The sequence below is a fragment of the Aethalodelphis obliquidens genome, unplaced genomic scaffold (genome assembly GCF_003676395.1).
Source record: "Aethalodelphis obliquidens isolate GAN/ISIS:26980383/991018 unplaced genomic scaffold, ASM367639v1 scaffold3, whole genome shotgun sequence".
Classification (NCBI taxonomy): domain Eukaryota; kingdom Metazoa; phylum Chordata; class Mammalia; order Artiodactyla; family Delphinidae; genus Aethalodelphis; species Aethalodelphis obliquidens.
In genome coordinates this window covers 27,012,363-27,029,355 of record NW_020837947.1, presented here as the reverse complement: position 1 = coordinate 27,029,355, position 16,993 = coordinate 27,012,363, and the positions used below count along the sequence as shown (strand labels likewise).

The 16,993-nt window shown below is 40.5% G+C and overlaps 2 protein-coding genes across 9 annotated transcripts in view; one reads left to right on the top strand and one right to left on the bottom strand.

Annotated features, from left to right (window-relative positions):
• MTFR2 (mitochondrial fission regulator 2) overlaps window positions 1-16,993 on the bottom strand; it is a 228,074-nt gene that overhangs the window by 54,615 nt on the left and 156,466 nt on the right. Inside the window, exon 8 of one of the 3 annotated variants that reach the window (XM_027085730.1) lies at window positions 9,913-10,705. The exons of the other annotated variants lie outside the window; for them this stretch is intronic. Coding sequence (XP_026941531.1) covers window positions 10,694-10,705 — 12 coding nt within the window. The 3' untranslated portion in view covers window positions 9,913-10,693. Of the gene's footprint in view, window positions 1-9,912; window positions 10,706-16,993 lie in introns of those variants that run through there. 3 annotated transcript variants of the gene reach the window in all.
• The window catches only part of PDE7B (phosphodiesterase 7B), a 367,442-nt gene that overhangs the window by 243,707 nt on the left and 106,742 nt on the right, over window positions 1-16,993 (top strand). The window lies entirely within an intron of this gene.

The window sequence follows — 16,993 nt, the reverse complement described above, 5'->3', positions numbered from 1 at the left end:
ATTCTAATTAAGACCTGAATAGCAATGTGTAAGGACTTCTGTGCACCAAACATTAGAATGAAGGTGTTTTACTACTTTTTCTTTTTTTGGTTTGGTTTGGTTTTCCATTTCAACTATTGCAGATGTGACTTTGACCAGCATTTCATGTTGATATTGATGTGGCTTCACATCTAAGCAAGGAAGGTGTTTTTCAAGTTGCTGGAAGTGAGCCGCCCAGTATTTCCCACACGTCGGACCCTGTTTTTTCAACAACTTGTGGATCACTAATTGGAGTTTGCATAATTTACCGCCAAATTGCAATCATTCCTTTGAAACGAGTGCTGCACACACTTCCCTTTCAGAGTCAATGAAAAGAGAAGGTCAGGAAGAGGAAAAGCAGAAAACAGTGATCTTCTAATTAATGTAGAAGGAACTGAAATTCTCGTTCTTGATTTTCTTCAGGAGAAGAAGAAATAGAAATTCAGTCTGAAAGGAAAGTTCGTGATTTATGTTTTCATCCTAAAAACAGTTCAATGGTTAGCTGCCCCACATCGCATTAATCCTCATAGCAAAGGAAAAACAATCTTGAAATAACTTGAAAATGTGCTCTCTATGAAACTTGAAAGGCAGAGGAGCTGGAAGCAGTAAGCAAACAGGGACAAATCATAAGAGAGAAAATGCTCTCTGCGCACTGTGAATCAATCTTTAAACCATTTGAAAGACTGCGTGTGACTGCACGCGTGTGTGTAAATACGGACTCGTGAGGTCATGTTAGATCACACTCAAGGAGGAATTTGAAAATAATCGGCAGTGAACGTGTCCTCAAACAGAAAGTCATGATTTTCTCCTTCAACTTAAATCCTTGAAATAAACCAGTTTAAACCTGTCCCCAAAAATGCATGACTGGTATCTTGCAAAGCATTTGGTTATATAAATGTGCAGCGTTTTGAGGGCATTCAAGAGTGCAGTTAGTAATGTACTGTCTATCTTAAATGTTTTAAATTGATATCTAGCCAATTAAATTAAACTGGGTCTCATGAATGAATTGCTTCCAACATTTTTGAAAACGTTTTTCTATAATATACAATCATGAAATATGAAAAATAATCTTAAAATTTAGTTTATTTCTCTGTTTTTATTACTGTGTTAAAATCACAATATCTCCATCAGGAAATAACTCAGAGATAAATTGCCTTGGTAAAAATATCACAAAAATGAATGTTAAAAAAATAAATTCAGGGCTTCCCTGGTGGCGCAGTGGTTGAGGGTCCGCCTGCCGATGCAGGGGACACGGGTTCGTGCCCTGGTCCGGGAAGATCCCACATGCCGCAGAGCGGCTGGGCCCGTAAGCCATGGCCGCTGAGCCTGCGCGTCCGGAGCCTGTGCTCCACAACGGGAGAGGCCACGGCGGTGAGAGGCCCGCGTACCGCAAAAATAAATAAATAAATAAATTCAGAATTGTAAATATAAGGTTTAAAGTTAAAGAGGTGGTATATCCTCTCTCTATCTCCAATCTGATTCACCACTAAGGAAAAGTGTTATTCAAACAGCAAATCTAAGCTAAACTGAGCACAAAAGTTACCAAAATTTGAAGAATATTAAATTGATAAATGTCAAAAATTAGAAATTCCCCACTACCACCACTGGTCAACTCTTCCTGAACATACATATTATGCTACAGACAATTTAAAATATAGTGCACTGTATTTTAAAGAATCAAAGCCTGAAAAAGCAGAAGCAAGGGCTTCCCTGGTGGCGCAGTGGTTGGGAGTCCGCCTGCCGAGGCAGGGGACGTGGGTTCGTGTCTCGGTCCGGGAAGATCCCACATGCCACGGAGCCACTGGGCCCGTGAGCCATGGCCGCTGAGCCTGCGCGTCCGGAGCCTGTGCTCCTAAACGGGAGAGGCCACAGCAGTGAGAGGCCCGCGTACCAAAAAAAAAAAAAAAAAAGCAGAAGCAAGATTTAAAACCAATTTGAAGAAACAGCTACTTATACTCAAAAACAGGTGGTAGCATAACATACTGATGTGATACCAAGAAAAGTTTAATTAGAAGTGGATTGAGTCTTCAGATTCCAATTGAACAGGAGAAAGAAATCTATCACATTTGAGTTCCTTTGGATGAGATTCAGTAGGTTAAGGCAAATTATGTATAATTTCACAATGGTGTCCAGGTAGAGTATTTATTAAACTCTATGAATACCCACACAGTTTGCTTTCAGACCTACATTTTTCACATTTTGTATGATTATATTAATGTGTGGTTCTCAGATATTAATACTGGCATAATTGGATCTCATTAATGACAATATTGTTCAAAGGAAAAAATATTAAGTGTACTCTAATCTCCTTTATTTAAAAAGGTCAGTAATTGATCCAGCTGGAAGAGCATTTTAGACATTCATTTATGCCATATTTTTGTATACTTTAGAACACAAAAGAAAAAAAAACTCTCTGATCATTTAGAATGGCACTCTGACTTTTTTTAATTTGCAGCATATTGACTTTTTTATTATCAGCAAACTAAAATACCGTAATATTACTTGAACACTTACGACTCAAATCAAAAAATCTAAAGTCAGTAGAAAACAAGTTATTTGGGCTTAGTAGGAACCAAACCCAAACTCCTACCCAAAATGAACAATAGAAATTCCTGTTGAGGTTTGAAAAAGTCTCCACAACCCCCTCAAGTGTCCTACTTTTCATGCAGCTCAGCACTTCCCAACCGAGCCAGAATGAGGAGCCCTGAGATCCCTGTGGTCGACTGTTTCCCAAGTATTCCAAACCCACGCCTGGACCAAGAAGCTCCAGGAATCTCATCAGAAACCTTGACCCCAGGAGGTTTCTAGTTAGATTTCCAAACCAGAGAGGTTTGGAAAAGACTGCCTTGAACCTTCGACCCACTCATGGCTTACCCATTTGTATTTCAGATTCAGGCACTCACCTAAGAGTACTAACTCCTTTCACTATACCTGCATAGTTAATGTGCCGTTTGCACTGTAAGAAACTTGGCTGAGGAAGTCAACATGGTTCAGTTTACCAACCAATAAATATATTGAAAATAACCAATGAAAACAAAATCACACAGGCTGTTTTGTAGCTGAGCTGCCATGGTCTCTGCAGCCAACCTTCACCTTCACCTCAGCATTTCTCTAAGTTTAGAATCACTAAAGCATCAGAAAGCTTGGACAAGAGGAAAAGATGGGGCAGGTAGGGGGAAGCCACACATATGCATATAAAATAAAGCTGAATTCCAAAGTATTAGGAATTTTATTTTCAAAGTACTAGAGAGGAAACGAGAGATAGTTCATTCCACTTTAATTACAGGAGCACCAAGAAATGATACTTCTCTGGGCCTCAGTTTTCTCATCAGAAAAATGGTGTTCAGAATACATCATTTTCATATTTTAAGATTAAATGAGATGAGTTTATGACAGTGCCTTATAAGGTACACAGCACAGTAAGAACTAAATAGATATCAATTTCTTTCCTTAGTTTCCATTGATATTTTTCATTAATTTCCAGCCACTCAACAAATACTTTTTGAACAGCAGTTATGCAGCAAGCACTATAATTGGTTCTGAATATACATTGGCGAACACAACAAATATAGTTCCTGCCCTCGTGGAAGCCACAATCTAATGAGAAAAACAGAAAATAAGTAAGGAAGGGGGAGGGTGGGCGAGAGACAGGGAGAGAGAGAGATCGAAATTGTCATCAGTGCTATGAAGGGATTGAACAAGGTTCACAGATAGGAAATAGCAGGGGAGGAGGGGACCTGATTAGATAGCTCAAAGCATTAGCTGATGCTTGAATTTTGTTGCTTTATTTTTCCACTGATCTTAAGAAAGAAAAAACATGTCTTCCAAAAACTTATCAGTTTTAGCATAAGTTTCACAGTGCCACGTTACCCTTTGGAAAGACTGTGACCGGCTGGTAGGACAGAGTATTTCAGACAGAAGCTAGACCACTGAAGACTTTTCTGGACATGGATAGTCCGGCTAGCTTTCACTTTGTCATTACATTTCCTCTTCTGAGAAAGGTCACAGGAGGGGTTTTGACAGGGTGATGCTATTGATATTTGGAATCCTGACTTTCTTGATCCTTTTCAGTTGAGCTGTAGGGCAGCATGTGCAGTGGAAACTGGCCCGGTTGCCATGGTGGATAATGTCTTGACAACAGACATGGGTCAGGTGTCCATTTTGGACCTTTGGGCTTGTCAGCAGCTCTCGATAAAGCTGGTCATGTGGTTTTTATTGGCTCACCTGTACATTCTGATAGGAACAGCTAAGAGCCACTCAGCTCACCCTCCTCTTTTTGGAGAAGTCCCAGGGAGTAGTGTTGCTTATGGCTGGTCTGCTCTGAGAACAATGTTGGCTCTTACGTCACTTTGGCCTACTCTCCTGGTTAAAGCGTGTTAACGGAATATCTGAAGTGGCAGTGTCAATAGGGGCAGCAGCCCTTACATCTGCCTTCCATTTCACAATCCAGGTCACTGTGGCCCTGTTCCTGTCCCACAATATCACACAACTAGGGCCACAACCGAGGATCTCCATCTGAATGATGTTGAGGAGGGTGTACATAACTCAAAGTGTGTTGCTGAGTGCCTCTCTATACCAGGCATTGTGGTAGGTCTTGGGACAGCATATATTAAAGACATCCCCCCTTTTGTGTAAAGAATGTGATTGGGTTAAATAAAGGTGAAAATTTTCTTTCCTGAGTCCCAAAATAAGGGCATCTGTATTAGCTTGCTAGGGCTGCCCTAACAAAGTACCACAGACCAGGTAGCTTAAACCATGGGAATTTATTTTCTCACCGTTCTGGAGGCTAGAAGTCCAAAGTATCTGCAGGGTTGGTGTCTCCTGAGGCCTCTCTCCTTCGCTGGTAGATGGTCATTCTCTCCACATGATCATTCCTCTGTGCCTGTCTGTGTCCAAATTTTCTCTTCTTATAAGGACACCAGTCATGTTGGATTAGGATCCACCCTAAGGTTCTTACTTTAACTTAATTACCGTTTTAAAGACCATATCTCCAAATACAGTCACATTCTGTGGTACTGGGAATTAGGATTTTAATATATGAAATTGAAGGGGGGGCACAATTCAGCCCATATCAGCATCTTTATAGCCACATATAGTATAAATCTAGAAATAAATCACCAAAGTGTATCAGAGTATAAGTGGCCATGGGTGATGATCATTTAAATCTTTCTAGCTAAGAATCTCAACATATTTTCTAAAAACTTGTTATGAAAGTAAAATGCATACAGAAAAAAATGAAATTTCACCAGAAATTCCATATGTGAATCAAATGAAAACTTTTACTCCCCACATGCTACCCAATAGACCTAATTCCTTGGTAGAGAATCCATTCCCACCCCATTCCAATGACAAAAAGAAATTTGGGAAAACTAGGTTTCTTTCCTCTACGTGAGATCATTCGGTTGTTAACTGTAACGAGCGAAAAGTTCTGAAACAACTTCACAAATCAAAGACTTTGATCGACATCTTTGTTAATGAATAAAATGTTTTCAAGCCACGATCTCCCTCAGTCTAATGTCTCTGATTCTCCTCTCCTGAGTGCTGCTCTTTAGCCACAGCAAAAGCCTATTTTAGACTCTTTTAAACTTGAATTGTTCAAAACATTAAAGCACTGGAGGAATCAGAAAATTATCTTGGTGTTCTCTGACAGCTGCAGTATCATGTAAATTATTACTCATGTGCCAGGATTACAAAGCATTAGGCAAAGTGATAGACCCACCCCCTTGAGATTCTCACAAAAAGGAAAGTGTGTTGAACTGTATTGCTTAGATCTGTTGATGACTTCTCCTTTTTGTACATAATAAATGAGATATTTTAGAGCTGGCACAAAGCTGTGACACACTCATGACCACGATGCTCTCACTGTCCCACACTATAACAAGGATGAGAGCTGGGCCGTCTCTCCACCAGCTGTATGGGGTTTTGTGTGTTCTGATTTGCAGGGGCACCATTTTACCATTTGAAGACCTAATACTGGGTGAAGTGTGGTTGCAGATTACAATTCAGAATGCCTACAATACATATGGATTGATGGCCTTTTCTCCCTAACTGCCCCTTCCCTTTCATCCTTTCCCTCTTCTAGGAACCCCTCTTGTTAGAGTGATCCCTGGGAATGGTACTCACCGTTGAGAAGAGTTACCTGGGTCACATAACAAACCCTCAAGGACAGACAATGCCTCAAGAAAAGGCAGGACTGCTCAGAGGCAAAGAAAGCAAACCTTGGCCCTAACTACGTCACTCATTTATTTAGGGTGTTGATTATGTATCTTATGTTCTGTGTCTCAATTTCTGCATCTATGCAGTGACAACATGTTTTGTCTTTACTTTTTAATAGGGAAGATAAATGTGGTAGATGGAACACACCTGTTTATCCCCAAAAGCCCATGATGGGGCAACAGTAAAAAGAAATGAATAAACCCCCAAAGACATAAGAGTGTAGGAGACACCAGTAAGCAAGAGATACATTTGGAGGATGGAAAATGGATGGGAGGGTGATGCCTGAGTTATGTTTCCTTCTTAGTACCACTAAGTGCAGAAGGGGGAAACCTGGGCAAACTAAGAAGATTTGTGTCTCAAACCTTAAAACCCTCAGGAATTGAAGCCATCAACAAGGGGTAAAGGAGATATGAGAGTGCTAAAAATAAAAGAATTGGTACAAAGTCTATGTGGGTTGCAGTTAGATCCCCAGATCTCTTCCCTACACACACCCCCCACATACACACCCAAGCAAATCCTCCCCTTCTACCTTGGCATAATACTGGGGTTTACTCTCTGGGGAGGTTGAGCCAGCAAGGTTCTGGACAATGGAACATGGAGACACCTGGGGAGAGAGTGGGTCACCATTCTAAAGTCACAGGAATGAAGTCAAAATATGTCTACTAACTAGCAGCACTGAAATCAGTTCACTGTGGAAAGTGGTCCAGCCAGGAAAAAGATCTCAAGTTATTCATATTTGGGAGTCCCTGGGAAAAAAATGGCTACGTCCCTCTGAATTCCTGACAATGAATAAAGATGCAACAAACCATATGTAGATATGCAAGATGTCAACTTTTTTCTTCTCATGTACTCTTTGTCAGGGAGCTTGAAGAGAATGTGTTCCATCAAATCAGGATATAAACAAACATAGAGATAGATGATGGAGACAGAGATGCATGTGTGTGTGTGAGAGAGCAAGAAAGAGAGCGCAAGCAAAAATTAGAAAATCCAACACAGGAGAGAAGGAGAGAATGACCAGGAGAACAGTGACGAAGAGCTATAGGAAGGAGGTCTAAAACAGAATGAACAAGATAAGAAAAATATCACACCTGTTGTGCTGGACAATATTAATGTGGTTTATCATTATTTAGGATACACAGAAAGCTAAGCAAACTAAAAAAAAGTATAAAGAAAATGTCAACATAGTACCCAGTGTGGCTCAGCTGTGAAATATTAAGACTATAATAATGCCTATGATTTAACTCAAATTGGAATGATTAAAGAACAGAAAGCGTGGGGGAGAAGGATGTATAAGAGTGCTAATTCCTAATTGTCTAAAACTGAAAATCAAGATACAGAAATATAAAAATATTATTTAGAAGTATGGAGGTAACTATCATTTAAAAAACTGAAACTCTTAAAAGTAACCACCAGCAGCGTGTCTGACTGGGGACTGGGAGGGGATGGTGAGAAAGGGGATGGCTTTTTGATTGTTGTAAGCTTCTTAGTATTACTTGATTTTTTTAAACTATGTGCCATATTACTTATATAAAAGTTTAAATTAAATTTAAAATATTAGGTTAATTAGCCCATATGAAGTACATATTTCAACATGGTTCTAAATGAAAAAGTATTTTTAATAAATATTAAAGATTCCAAAAAGCAGAATTTTATAAATGTAAGTCTTTAAAATTATTATCACATTGTATAATGTTCCTGTAATTATGCCTGTAAAGAGGTTCCATCAATCCTGGATTTTTATGTTTTTCATGTAAGGCGTATTTTCTTTTGCTGTTTATTGAAAAGCTGAGTTCCTTGATCATGAACATGAACATTGAAGGTCCAGTCTGGCTCACACACATGCACAATGGTTTCCATGATTATTTGAAATCCTATGTAGTCATGCATCGCTAATTCAAACCTGGCCAGGCTGCCTGATTCTAATCTCATCCCAGGGTGAACTGAGGTTAGCTACTAGACGGAATGTTCAGTTCAGTTGACTGTGAGCCTGGTTCTGAGCTCCGTGTGAGCTGAGCGCTTCAGGAAGCCAGGTGATAAATCGAAGAAAGAAAGATCACATGAGGTTGATGTTTTAGCATAGGTCCTCTTCTGCAAGAATACTGAGCAGAGCTGTAAGTTAGGTACAAAGAGGATATGTACGGCTTAGCAGGACTTCAAAGGACTAACTCATCTGGAAAAAACTCCCTATGCCAGTGAGGGCTGAATACAGGCTATACTCGTCTTTGGATAGGTGTCTGATGAAGACTGCATTCTTAGAATGCCTTTCCCACATTTAGCTAAGACCACTCATCCTTCACAACACCTTTGATTTAAGGAAAATAGACGAGTGCCCACCTGACAACTCTTGTGATCAGACATTAACGCCTCCTGCACCCACCCCAGAAAGATCCTGTCTAGTCCACACCTAACTGATTCCCTGAAAAACCTCAATGTTAAGTAGTCTTGGGTATCTGAGCATCCCAGCTCCAGATGAGTGACGATACTGCAAGGGTATCCCAGAATTCCAATGATGGTGAAAAACTTTAAATACCCTGAAAAAAAAAAGCTAGTATCTGAAGGAGACAAGAGGAAAAAGAATCTCTTTGGGTTTTTGATTAGCAAGAGGGACACCCAACTTTGTGTGCGAAAACCTACCCCAACTCCTAAATAGCCTTCTTTTTTTTTTTTTTTTTTTTTTTTTTTTTCGGTACGCGGGCCTCTCACTGTTGTGGCCTCTCCCGCTGCGGAGCACAGGCTCCGGACGCGCAGGCTCAGCGGCCATGGCTCACGGGCCCAGCCGCTCCGCGGCATGTGGGATCTTCCTGGACCGGGGCACGAACCCATGTTCCCTGCATCGGCAGGCGGACTCTCAACCACTGCGCCACCAGGGAAGCCCAATAGCCTTCTTTTGGTCAGTTTAAATCATATCATAAGAGGTAGCTGAATTTATGTTTAAAAATTACATATACATTTTAGACTAAATAATGTTGAAAGATGTACACTATATATTCTTATAAAACAGCCTTAAATTTTTTTAATTATACATTTTTATTGCAGATATTTTTTAAAAAACAGAAAAGTACGAAGTAAAAAATAGCCCAAATGCTATTACCCAGGAAAACCTATTTTGTTAATACCTTTCCAGACACCTCTATATGAACACACATGCAATTTTATACAAATGGGGCCATGCCCTTCATACTGTTGTCTAACTGGGAGACTTCTATACTCTTAACAGGTAGATAAACTTCCATCAGGTGTGGTAGTACCCTGGCTTTTTTCTCCTTTTTATTTTTTTTAATTTTTTTTCTGGGGTGAGGGTACTTCCCTCAGTCTCCTGCACATTTTATTTTTTTACGTTTTTTTATGGTAGGTCCTTGTTGGTTATCTATTTTAAATATAGCAGTGTGTACATGTCAATCCCAAACTCCCAATCTACCCCTCCCCCACACCCTTCCACGCTGGTAACCGTAAGTTCATTCTCTAAGTCTGTGAGTCTCTCTCTGTTTTATAAATAAGTTCATTTGTAGCATTTTTTTTAGTTTCCGCATATCAACAATATCATATGATATTTGTCTTTCTCTGTCTGCTTATTTCACTCAATATGATAATCTCCAGGTCCATCCATGTTGCTGCAAATGGCATTATTTCATTCTTTTTAATGGCTGAGTAATACTCCATTGTATACGTGTACCATATCTTGTCCATCGACAGATGAATGTATAAAGAAGATGTGTTCTCCTTTTTAAAAACCGTCCTTTTGCACACTCAGGGTATCTGTTTTACACATTAATACCATATCTTGAAACTGCGTTGTCCAATACAGTAGTCACTAGCCATGTGTGACTACTTAAATTTAAATTAATGAAAATTCAATAAAGTTTAGAATTCAGTTTCTGAGTTACACTAAGCACACTTCGAGGGCTCAGTAGCCACATATGGCTACGCTATAGGACAAGACTGAATAGTTTCGTCATTGCAGAACATCCTCTTGGACAGTACTGTGTTGGAACCAGATGTTTCTCAGACACAGACCACTTAAGGGCTGAGGTTTTATTGAAACACCTGAATTTTCCAAGGGCTCTGACTTTTGACTCTTGTCAACATAATGCAGGGTTAAATCCCACTGTAGAAGCCAGAAGTCACAACTCAGCAACCAGCCATTTGGATAAAGAAGGCAAAGAGGAAGCCTTTCCCACCATTTCCAGTGATTTCTCAAACATCCTGACTTCCAGATGTTCTCGTGACCAGAATAACGCTCTTCATAACACTCGGCTCCATTGATTGAGATATCATGGCTCTTGTTCACTCAGAATGAGTATGAGAGTTTGAGGGTAGGTGCTGCCTGGTAGATTGGGTCCCATCCTACTTCAGCGTGGGAAAATCACTCCAAATTTCAGAATATAAATAAAACAAGGACAGTTAATGAGCAGCAGGGTCTGGGAACTGGATCCAAACCAACCATCCACCTGAAGTTCCCCTAGATCTTATGCTATAACGATGAGGAAAAGAATAGAAGGGAAAAAAAACATGTGTTCAGTATCATGTTCTCAGGCTGAGCAAATAACCCCCCCCCCCCTTCTTGGTCCCTGTGTCTCTAGGGAACATAATACACAGGCTTGTTCCAATAATTTGAGAAGATAAACTTTCAAATTTTCAAAATTTATGTTCCGCTTGAATAAGCACCTAAAGTTACATGCTCTCCAGTCTCACACAAACTCCCTTCTTAAATCTCTGGAGACTAAAAGTTTGGCAGTGAGAACAAACATTCTCACAGAAGGTTTCTTATCCTTCCTCCTTCCACTTAAATTTTAACTTCCTCCAAATGGCCTTTGGGATTTCATTTCAACACGTCTTCCCCCAGTCCCAATAGGAGTATGGAAATATGAGAAGAAAATATTAGCATGAAAAGCGATTTTCAATTTCTATAGGTTCCCAAAATGGCCCAGTTTGAGGTCTGTAGGAAGACTTGGAGTCATTTCTCATTTGATATGAACTGTCTTATCTCTGCTTATGAGCCATTTGTGTTCAGTGATACCCATGTGACATGGAGGTCTTTCTCATCTCTGCATCCTAAGGAGCAGTCTTTGGAAGGGCTCTTGTCTTTACTTATTAATTTGTTCATTCCTTTGCTTAATAAACATTTATTGAGCAGTTGCTATGCACCAGGGAGAGAGCCGTGTCATTTTTACAAACATTAATAAGAAATGGCTCCTATCCTTAAGAAGCTCTAAGGAAAAAGAGAAGTAAGATGTGATGAATGCTAAGAGGGAATACTGCAAAGAGGAGAGGCACCCACTGAAAAATGGGGGAGGGGGAGGGGGGTCTAAGAAAGCTTCCTCCAGGAGGGGATGCTTGAACTGAGTCTTAAAGGATAGCTAAGAATTAGCCAAACAGTGATGGTGGGAAGGACTGTCCCAGCACAGTGAAAAAGGAGAATGGCACAATGTTTGCAGAAGGGCAGATAACGTGGTGGGGTTGGTACAATAAACCAATAAGGCTGGAGGTCAGACAGGGTCAGATGATGAGAGACCCTGTATTTCATTCTGAAAGTGATATAAAGCCATTGAAGGCTTTTAAGCATGGCAATGACAAGAGAGACTCATAATTTCAGAGAGATTTATGTGGTGTGTTTGTAGGGGTTGGACTAAAAGGGGACACACGTGAGAAGAGAGAGAGAGAGAGACACCATACTGATTGTGACTACAGTGCCTCAAACGAGAAATTAATGCTTAAATTAAGGGAGTATTGAAGGTCTAGAAAGTGCCCAGTGATATGATTTCAATGTTAGGAGGTAAAATTTTCAGGATCTGATAACCAGTTGGACAAATGGAAGGGAACTAGAATAGTTTCAAGGGTAACTGAGTGATTATAAAATAAACTAGTCTTTTACGAGTTGCTTTGAGAGAGGGGTGGCTATTATCAGAACATCTACACTGGCATCTGAAATATGAAATATTGAAACATTCTTAAGGCAAGAAACAGAAGAAGAGCACATTTTGGATGTTCTATGCACATCACAACTGATTCTCATTATCCTTGAAAGCCTTGCCTCTCAGATTAGTGTTCTGTTTTCTAGACTTCAGTGACTCTCAAAACAAAGAAATCTAAGACATCATTTGCTATGTGCAATATTTTTAATTTTGGCATCAACCTATATAAGACCCTTTCAGTCATTAAGTCAACAATGTTTACTGAAATTTATTCTGTGCTAAGAATTGTAAGTACAAGAGAAAATAGACCCTTTATTCAAATCGTTCTTTATCTCATTTTTATTTGCATAGTTATTTGATTGTTTGCTAATATCTAGTTATTATCATCATACATTGGCACAGTGGTTCTCAAACTATAGCATGAATAAGCATCAGGTGGAGAGTTTGTTAAACTAATTTCCTGGGCCTTAATCCCAGAGATTATGATTCAGGAGGTCAGTCTGTGTAGGGTCCATGAATGTGCGTTCCTAGCAACTTTATAGTCGCTACCAATATTGCTGGTCTAAGGACCACACTCTGAGCTTTGAGTGAGAGTAACTCTGATCCGTGAAGCAATGTAAGGTTTTCTTCCTGTGGTCCTAAACAATTCCATATCCATAACATGGAATTGACGTCAATGGGAATTACATAGGCCACAAAGTTGTCACACTGAGGCCTTAAGTGTTTATGGCTATCCCCTCACCACGCAGCTCTCGCCTCCTGTTTATCAGCTGTATTCCCCCTTGGGCACTGCTGTCGCTATTGGTCTGTAAGTTGCTGCAGTTACGGCTCTTGATAAGATCAAACAGTCCCAGCTGGAGAGACTTGAGAAATGGCAGCAAACGTTCCTCTGTCTGAACTTCTATCCCACCTGAGTTTAAAAGTCAAAGATCAGTAAACCTGGAGAAAGTGGCAAGGTTTGCCAAATATTGCCAGACACTGGAAGGGCTGCAGTGATCAGCTCAGGTCCAGTCATGCAGTTGGCCTGGACCACAAAAAAGATAAATGGGTAAGAACCTGTCTCACGGTATCATTGTGAACGTAATGGCTTGCCAAATGCCTCACTATGAATTTGTTTTCTTGTGAGTGGTTTTGAATTGTGGATCGCTTCTAGGCAGAGTTAAGCTCCTTCTGTTTACTCATGATATTCAGAAGCTTTTCTGGTCTTTGCCTTTCAGGTATATGTCTTTCAGTCTCTCATACAGGAAAATCAAGCAAGAAATTCTTGAGTAATTTGGGTATCAAGTGAAGAGAGAGCAATGGGAGTGGAAAGAAGGGACAAATTTAAAGAATATTATAAAGAAAATGGTAAAAGGCTTGGCTTCTCTAACATGGGGGCTATATGGGATGAGACAAGGTAGTTGAAACGGACTCTCAGGTTTCCAGCTCTTTTGACCAGGAGAAGGATGGCATCAGTTACATAAATGTAAAGATCGAGGAAGGATTGGTGTAGGTACAATGCTGAGTTCTGTCTTGGACATCTTGGTGATAGTGGGGCGATGAAGTGGAAGTGTTTGGAAATCGTTGGAAATCTAGGACTAGAGTTTGGGTAAGAACAGTGGCTTGGAGGATCCTGCTGGGTCACCCCTACTTAGAAGTGAAAAACTGAAGCCCTGTCAATGAGGAGTTCACTGAGAGAGGGTCTGTGAAGAAACAGTGAGAGGACTGAGGACTGAACCCCAAACAGTCCTTCCAGAAGGTTCCAAATAGGTTCTTCTTGGATTTGATACCTTTGTGTATTTTCGGCTCGTGTTTTGGTTAAAATGTAAATAGTATTTCTGGAACACAGGCTAGGGTAGCCTATGGATAGATACCCCATACATCTGAGGGCGTGCACATGCCCACTTGCATTTGTGCCCACCTGTATAGAGAACAGGGCTTCATTTGCATGGTATAGAGGCTGACTTGGGGACATTTTCAGTCCTCTCAGAAAATTATAATAAAATAGTCTGAAATGGCATGCTAACGACTATTAAAATGTCTATAACTTCTCTCTTTCTTTCCATATCGTTCATGCCATGTGATATTGATGTGGGGATACTTTTCAGCCACATTTGAAAAGCCTCCCCTGAAGTTGCAAACCCATGGTTTGGAAGAGAGTGTTTAAATAACTCAAAATATACAGTGTAAACAAGCCGGCCTTTTAGTATGAAGTGTCCTGAATTAAAGAAACCAGATGCTTTGGTTGGCTTGGAACAGCTGGATTATGATTGGCTCTCCTTCACTAACCATTTTCTTTGGAGCCTCCTCATGTCCTTCTCCTCCTCTTTTCTCCCTTCTTGCCCTCCTCCTCTGTCTTTCTCTCCCTTCCTCAGCTCCCCTGCTCTATCTGGTTTTCAGACAGCCATAAACTCATCAGACGCAGGAGACATATCTCCCAAATATCAAACGGTTTCTGAAAATAGAGTTGGTGAATTTAAATTGTTTGCCTGTGCTCATAAACACTTGCTTACTGGAAACCTGGTGTGAGAATCTGAATCACACCTCCAATCATAGTTGTGAAGGACTTTTCTATGTACAATTTTGTATGAAGGAATTTTCTATGTACAATCATAGTTGTGATGTGAAGGACTTTTCTATGTACAATTTTGTTTGACTTAAAAATTAAACATTAAAATATTCCTCTTTCAATAGTACTAACTGGGACATTTTATAGAGTCTCTAGGAAGTCACTTCGATCCATAACATTTTAAAGTTATTTATTCATATAAAGTCATGAAGCCTCACAACCTTCTGAGAAAGAGAGTCAAACCCAAATATCCCAGTTCATTAAAAGTTAGATGAGGGCTTCCCTGGTGGCGCAGTGGTTGAGAGTCCGCCTGCCGATACAGGGGACACGGGTTCGTGCCCCGGTCCGGGAAGATCCCACATGCCGCGGAGCGGCTGGGCCCGTGAGCCATGGCCGCTGAGCCTGCGCGTCCGGAGCCTGTGCTCCGCAACGGGAGAGGCCACAACAGTGAGAGGCCCAAGTACCGCAAAAAAAAAAAAAAGTTAGATCAACCTCAATGAAGTTGAGTGGTCTTCCTGACACAGAAGCTTTTACTGGCCAAATCTATGCTATCTCAAATCAATTGATACCATGGGAAATTACTTAATATGGATTGAAATGCACTTACATATGAAATATCAAGAGAACTGTACCAGAAATGTACTTTCAGCTTGAACTCTAGAGATAAGATCTCCAAGAAGGGAAGGAAAGAACAAGGAAGAGAAATTTCACAGCCTGAAAGATCAACACTATTGCCTCAATGATTAATTACCTCATAGTTGGGGGCAATTTCATGTTTCTGAGATTTAAGATAAACAACAGTAGTCTCTGTCAGAATGGTTAATTATGGCTTAGCTAATACAGGTGGTTGTGAAACATTTTGTAAGTATAGAGTGTTGTATAAGTATTAGGGGTAGAAAGCTAGTGCCAGACACTGCCTCAGAACTGTGAAATCTATCGTATTTCAACTGGTTTAGGGAGTCTTTTTGCAGGCCAGGGCATCTAGAATGTACAAGTATTTATGTTCTCCCTTTAGGGAGAATTTTTTGTTATGCTTTAGTAAATCAAAGCCTAGGAATAATACGGGTTCCATATAATCTGGGGGCAAGGAGACACTAATTTCATCTCATTTCAAGGAGTGGAAAAAACACTCCACAAGTTCTCCATGCCCTCCTTTTCTCTCCAAAACACCCATCACCACCTCCCTTTCTCTCCACCCTCCTTTACCTTCCGGGTCTCAGCTCCAGGCCGGCTGATGGCCAGTCTCTACGGCTTAGTTCTAGTACTTGCAGGAAAGCCAGGTGGAATGGGCAGGGCACATCCTGGAGATGATCGTTCCGGCATTTGTCCCACCCCAGTTAAGCCTGACAATAAATCTTTTCAAAAGTGCACTACTGTATTGAGACACGTTTCATAGGGTCTTAAAGCAGTAACCAAGGCACCAAAGATATAGGACCTTTTTGTTGGTGAGCCTTTTATGTCACAGTCTGACTTCGCTTCCCAACTCTGAAACAGGAAAAGAAAAATTCTACCACTCTTTCCTGCCACACCATTCACTTCTCAGAAGCAGGAGGAAAAAAAAAAAAAGGAATTTTTCTTTTCATAGAAACTACACATAGAGAATAAGTCAGGAAATTCTTTTTTGTGTCTTGACTTTGCATTCTTATGCCAAAAGTGCTGTCCTGGTACTAGTCTGTTTTGAAACTTATGGGGATTTGTGAAAAGCAAAGACAAAAACTTCTAAGCTGGTAGCCCAGTTGGTCTTGTTTTTGTGATGCATGGGGCGGCTGGGTGTTCAGATAAACAGCTCCCTGCCAGGCTGACTTTTGGCTGCTGGACTCAATTAACATCCCCAGGCAGATTTGGAAATCTTGACTTTCATCAGGAGGATGCTGGTTATGCAGGGGATGCAGGGCTAAAGGCAAAGAACTGAGGCAAAGTGGTGGAAAGAAAAGTCAATATTGAAAAGTAAAATGAATTTATGAAGCTCTCACCCTTTTCCCAGAACAGCTCCCCATGTAATACTGGGAAGTGAATGTTAGGTGTTGTATTTACTGCGTGTCTTTGCCCACTTTAATCCCTGGTTTCACTGTACTCTACCTCACTGGGCAGAGATGACAGAGTCTGACTGAGCTGCAGAGACCACACTGTGGACTCAGCAGTATTTTAGAATTCATGTCACCTGCAGGTGATTATTAAACTCTGAGCTTTGTAAGATTTTTGGAGTATTATCCACAAAATGTTTACCCTAGATACCTTTATGGTGTTGCTTTATCGGCCAAGTTTTACAATCCCCTGCTAGGCTGAGATTGCTTTCTTT